This window comes from Nicotiana tabacum, chromosome 18 (genome assembly GCF_000715075.1).
Source record: "Nicotiana tabacum cultivar K326 chromosome 18, ASM71507v2, whole genome shotgun sequence".
In the NCBI taxonomy this organism is placed as follows: Eukaryota; Viridiplantae; Streptophyta; class Magnoliopsida; order Solanales; family Solanaceae; genus Nicotiana; species Nicotiana tabacum.
Genome location: NC_134097.1, coordinates 42,388,402 through 42,394,654, shown reverse-complemented (window position 1 = coordinate 42,394,654; position 6,253 = coordinate 42,388,402). Strand labels below are relative to the sequence as shown.

Sequence of the window (6,253 nt, the reverse complement as noted above, 5' to 3'; positions counted from 1 at the left end):
TCTTGTCTACCAGTTTTTGTTTGAGCTGGTTAACAAAGTCATGTTGCCTCGAGCAGAGAGGAGATCTGTAATTTCAAAATCTGATATATTCTTAATGGAGCAATTGGACGGTTCCAACCACGTGAGTCTGCCTGCCATAATGATTGAGCACATGCAGAAAGTGGCTGATTTCAAGGATGGCAATCACGGGTTTCCCTATGGATTCTTGCTCACGTACGTGTTCAAACACTTTGAGGTTCCTTTGGGAATAGGTAAAGTAGGGACCCATAAGCAGACATTCTCACAGATAATCTTGGAAGAGTGCGAGTGCATTGAGAAGTATGGGGGTGTAGGAAGCACTTCAACTGTGTCTCAGCTCATCAATGCCCAGAATAGTGCAGCTGAGGAAATACGTCGATTGAAGGCCAGAAACGTTATCCTGGAAGGCCAGGAAGCTCGAGCGGTTCCCATATCGAATGATGAGGTGATTCGCTTGACCCAAGAAAATGCTGACCTCAGGGTGCAAGTTCAGAACCTAAAGGTTGAACTACTCAACGAGCAAAAGTCGGGAAATGCCCGAATAGACCATATTTTCCAGACACTTGCTGCAGCTTCTAAGCCTTTTTCTCCTAGTGCCCCCTAAGATTCCCTTCAGTGACCAGTTTTCTGGATATGTTTTTTTTTTGTTCCTTGTTGATGGTTGGTTTTTTTTTTTTTTTTGTGTTTGGTATGTACTACTACTGCTGCTCATGTGATCAAGTCTAATGCTGCCCCGAAGAGGCATATTCAAAAATTATTAATATGAATCCTCTCTTATTTTGTCTAGTACTTTCTATTTGTGTTTTATTCTTTCTCTTATTGTGTGCACATATGGCATGAGTTACTAGTCTTTTTTTCACGAAATTTTATTTTGTGTCTCATACAACTTACATTAGTTGTATAAGGCTTCTTTTTATCTTACAAATTTGTGGATCTCAATCTTACATTTTTGGTCCACAGAAATATGGGTCCAAAAAATGGTGAGACAAAAGTTGTCACACACAAAATAACATTTTTCTAAAAACACATTCAATTTGCTCTAACAGGAAAGTTCGTTTCTCTCGTAGTATGTGTCACAAACAATTTGCAAACACACCGAATCTAAGCCAAGAGAAGAAAGAGTGATGGCCATGGACGCTGCAGCTTCTCCGGCTTGGGAACAGATTGAACTTTCAGAAAGGTACCCTTTTTCTATTCTTTATCTCTCTTTTTTTGTTTTATTTTTTGGCTTATTATCGAGCAAAATCTCTTTTTTTATTATATTATCACTAGAAAAATTTATTCTTAATTCACTAAGCAGCAATTTGGTATTTCGGGTGTCTGTTAAAATTGTTTTTTTCAATTCTCATGCTGAGTTCGGTTTTACTTTTAAAAGAAAATTCTAAAAATTTGCAGATATATGATGTGTTGTATGTTCCAAGAAGCAGAATCTTTGTCTTCCTCAATTATAGAGCGATTGGTTGAGAGAAGGGGTAAAACTAGTGAATTTGTTGAAGACAACTCCGAATTAAGTGAGATGCTGGAATCGGCTGGCATGGTTTTGGTGCAGTCCTCCAAAGAGTTGGGAAGGTACTCGTTTATGCCATTTTCATTCTTATATCAGCTGTTGTTGTTGTTTTTTTAATAACCGAGAGCCAGTGGCGCACGGTTGAACTCTGTTGATAAGGAGCCCGCCACTCTACAATTCTCCGCATAATTACCAAGTTTTTGTCACCACTTCAAATAACAGGCTTTTCTGCGACAAGGTTCAAACCCATGATATTCTTCTAACCCACACATCACAAGCTGTGTGCGCTCTTATCACTAGACCAAATCCCTGCGAGTAGCTGCTTGTTGTTATTCTATTACTGTAATATCGGATAATTAAGACTTGTTTAAGATTTTTAAGTATAACTTTGGCTTGAGTTTTAGTGTCAAAGACGACATGAATTAGTTGTGTTAGTTAGGATGTGACATCGTTGAGCTTGGGGAATTAAATGTTTAGAGTTGGAAGTTGCTTCATCATTAGCTTTTACAAACTCTGTCAACTAAACGAATTATGGTTCTCCAGCTGAGTTGAATTCACAGAGTTTATATTGAAATTTGTTTTAGTAGATGGACATTGAGTTCTATATTCTGCTATTGCCTGGATGAATGAGTACCTATGAAATGCCAATATAGGGTTTCTCTAATGTCTATATACTTTTGAAAGGCCAAAGTATCGAATATTATCAGTCAGACTCATGAACTGCTTTCACATCTTTAACTGTTTCTCGATGTGGTAATCCTGCTGCTTTGTTTCATAAGAGAAATGTTTCGAATGTCCTTCAATTCCACTAACTATGGGTTTTGTGTTTGACAGGACAGTAGATTTACTGAAGCAGCTGAAAGTGCTATTTGGTTCAGTCACAGCTATTCCTGCCCAAGTTTTCCTTACTGGGTACATCTTTTCTTGGATATGCGATTTCCGTAGTCATTGCACTTCTTCCTTTAGCATGGGTGGTCATCCTCGTGAGTTTGATATTTCTCAACTTTGTTGTCGAGTGAGATGATTTCTTTTCCTTTTAATAAGGTTGGGCAGTCAGGTGTAAATTTGATGCATTTCAACTTTGTGGTCGGATGAGATGATTTCTTATTAAAAAAAAGTTTGGCAATCAGGAGTTAGAATCCAAACTGTTCTCAATTTTATGCTGTTTATCATTCATGTTTTTCGTATTAGTTGCTATAATTGGATTTCGTATGAATGTCACAAAGTATAAGAGTGCCTGTAAAAATGGAAACCGCACTCTTTGCTTTGACATGTTTCTTTTGGTTTTGAGATCCTGAACCTTAAATAATGTACTCCCCAATATCCCATCTATCCAAAGTAAATGAAAAAGATTTCACGATCCCTCTCGTTCTGGGACCTGTTATTATTGCATGTTTGCTCCTCATAACTTCCATTTTCCTCTTAACATGTTTAGAAAAATTCCGCTCTTTGATATAGAAATGACTCAAAACTTCCTTCCAGGGTGTGTCTCCAGATACCAGATGTCCCTTCTTCTGAAGTTCGAGAAATTCTAGAGGAATTCCTTAGGAAGTGGAGATATGTTGATGGGAAGTATTATACTCTAGAAAGTGTGGAAGCTGATGTACCTTGCTCGGAAGAATTTAGCAATCAGATTTCCCTAGGAGTTGATAAGTACCTGGAAATTGTTGAGCTCTATGTGATAACTTTTTTGGGGAGGATTCTGGAAAATCTGGATTTTGCTATCTCTTGGGTTGACAAAGCTTCCCTTCCTGAGGAGAAGAGGCAGGTAAATAATAAGTTTTCTTGCTTCATTCTAGTAAACAATGATCACATATAAATTCTTTGTTTCTTTTGTGTCTACCGCCACTTCACTTTGAGCATCACTTGGAATCACGTTGTGATTCTCATAATAAACTTTGTTGTCGTAAAAATCTGTTGTTGAGGTTCTTAGTACTATGAGTTGAAGTTTATTAGGGGTTTATGGTTGAGTATATGATCTAATAGGCCCTACTTTTGTGAGTTGATTCTTTGTCAAAGGAGAAAGGACAAAATATATGCTATAACAGTTGTGCATTGTACAGTCTGCCCGAGTCACCTTTGATGTGTTTTGCTTTGCTCTCTTTATGAGATTGATGGTTTAGCTGGTTTGTAACTGAGTAACTTATAGCTTGGTAACTTTTTATCTCTTACTCTGTATTCCAGGATCTTTTGAGGCGGTTGCACTCCATGAACACTTTAAAGCTTGGCAGTTCTTCACAGTCCTCTGCATTATCGGTCCAAGTAGATGAATATCCAACTGATTCCACTTCCCTGATTGAAGAAAAATCATGCAATGGAACAGCAAAATTGTTGGAACGCCAAGACCAGTCTAAAGGAGAGATCACGAAACAAGCAATTATGGAGTTAACGAGACAGAGAACTCCATTTTGGTGGTTCCGTACTGTCACTTTGAAGTTTGGAAGCAGTCGCTTGGTCTTATCAAATGGAAGCATTTTTCTTGCTTTTCTGGCAGCACTTGTGTACTATACGGTGCGGAGAAAACAAGCCTCTTTATGGAGGTAATATAATCTGGCTCCGCTTTCTGCTAGATAAAGAAGCACTTACTCATATTACGATTTTCTTCATCTGATAGCTCAATATATCGTGTATAATCTACGAATCTCTCTCATGACTCATGGACATTTTATAGGATAAAGTGAATCTACTGCCCGGCTTGTGCATTGAAGGATGTTTTGCTCCTGTCACTTAACTTGCACAGTACTTTAACTAATTCTAGTGGTCATATCAAATTCCCTTCATTATCTTGAAACGACTAAAATTTATTCTTAGTCTTCTAAAGCTCATTGTTGATGTTGGATTAAAGTCACATTCAACTTACAGTTGGCACTGGTATGCTTATTTGATTATTTCGTACTTACGTGAGACTGTATATAAAGGCATATGCATATAGGTTGGTTATCTATATAAACATGTACGAGTTAACATTTATGTAATGGATGTTCAAGACAAACTTGTCACGTAATGGAATCAGATTTAGAAGTTAGAAAACATTGTTTGGCATGTGAGAGACGTCTCTTGGTTTATGGGGTTGGCTGTGTCATTCTAGTTCTTCATATTGCACGTGGTCATGGAGAAGAATCACCTGGTTTTGTCACCATATGCACATAAGTAGCAAGCAAAAAACGTGCAAGCATGATGCGATTACGCCTCTCTAGCAGTGCTACTTATACCTGTGGGTCTATGAGAATCTGATACCATAGTAGAACTCACATCTACCTGCCTTTAAGTTTACTAAATCAATCAAAAACTCTCTAATAAAATTGTTGAGATTCCTGGAATGCTGTGTGAGATGTTCAATTGGGCATATTGCATTTTTATCGGTACTTTCTGCCATCCTTTCAGGCAAATTTAAGTTTGTGAATGCTAGGTTATTACATGCTTGGACTTGGCTTATGTTAGACATAAATTGTTCGTCGACAACATGATGTTAAGGCTATTGTCTCACTGTTTTTTTTTTTTTCTGTCTTGCTATTATTAGTGTTCTTAAGAGACAAGCTTCATCTACAAAGAAGGCTTTGGTCGACTTCTGGCAACTTGCATTCTCGTACCAAGTGAACCCTCTAGCTGCTGTTCAACCTCTCCCTCCTGCAACGCGTGGAAGCCGGTGATGCACAATTTTGTTCCTCATAGTTGCTCAAAACTAGAGCTGTTACTTGTAGGTAAATAAAAGATCACTGAAGTTATTGCTACTATCACCTTAAATTGGAGAGGACCATCCAGAAATAATAGTAAAGTTTGGTTCAAGTTCGCATTCTTTGCCAGTAGAGTACTGCATCATACAGTTAATCTATCTCGTCTTTTTTCTTTAGCGCTTTAGTTTATTCTCTTGGCAAAGGGAGTATCTCAATTTCTCAAATTTATAAGGTGATGTCATTCATTTTGTTTGATTTATAACTATCGTACTATGTTTGAAAGCTAGATGATCTGTTCGTATCTATTCAAGCCTTGGTTGGTAGAGTTACAATCTACTCGTGGGAGGGAGACAACATGTACTTGGTGGAATAGTCTAGGTTTGCCAAGCCGGCTCGGGCGGCACTATTATCAAATAATAAATTGAAAGATTTGAATGTGTATATAGTGCTTTGTGTATTGCTTAGGTCTGTGCTAACCCTCTTACGGTGTGGGACGCCAGTAATAAAGCCCTGTCAAATATCTTGGCTGCAGTTTAGTCTGGGATAAGTTTCAATTCCAGATTTCAATTGATTCCTTATAAGAAGGAAGCTTGAGTTTTATTCTAACTGAAACAAAAGCTTGAAGAAACAGAAAAAAGGATCACAAAAAAATTTCAGTTTCTGAAGATCAGAATTATAACCTTGTGTTAATTTAATGTTGACAAGTACGATGTTCACTAAAAACTAGTATTAGCACCCGCGCAGATGTGCGGACGCTAACCATGTTAAATATTTGAGTAATTTGGATTATACGTAAAAAATCTTAAAATTTAAATATTCTCGATAAATATAGATAATCATTGGATATTAATTAAGAAACACTACATGAAAATGTTTAAACATTTCTCAAATCTCCTAGTTATAATTCTATTTTTTTTAGTATCATTCTTGCCGGTGTCATTGGATAAAAAAAGGAATTTTTACATTCCTATACCACATAGTAAACCTTATTACCCTTAATGTTTAAGGTTTGACTTAATTACACTTAGTATACCAAATTACTAATTCTATACCA

At 37.1% G+C, this 6,253-nt stretch overlaps 1 protein-coding gene across 3 annotated transcripts; it reads left to right on the top strand.

The window, feature by feature from the left end:
• The first annotated feature begins 1,018 nt into the window (after positions 1 to 1,018).
• On the top strand, positions 1,019 to 5,315 carry LOC107766272 (protein APEM9-like). 3 transcript variants are annotated; one of them, XM_016585023.2, is made up of 6 exons: positions 1,019 to 1,198; positions 1,414 to 1,587; positions 2,360 to 2,437; positions 3,008 to 3,293; positions 3,710 to 4,065; positions 5,046 to 5,315. In XM_016585023.2, the coding sequence occupies exons 1-6, from the start codon at positions 1,143 to 1,145 to the stop codon at positions 5,173 to 5,175; spliced, it is 1,080 nt and encodes a 359-aa protein (XP_016440509.1). In that variant the 5' UTR covers positions 1,019 to 1,142; the 3' UTR covers positions 5,176 to 5,315. The 3 variants fall into 3 exon arrangements, with proteins under 3 accessions (XP_016440509.1, XP_016440510.1, XP_075092911.1); XM_016585024.2 differs by having other exon boundaries at positions 1,036 to 1,198; positions 1,394 to 1,587; XM_075236810.1 differs by having other exon boundaries at positions 1,050 to 1,198; positions 1,446 to 1,587.
• Positions 5,316 to 6,253: the final 938 nt, after the last annotated feature.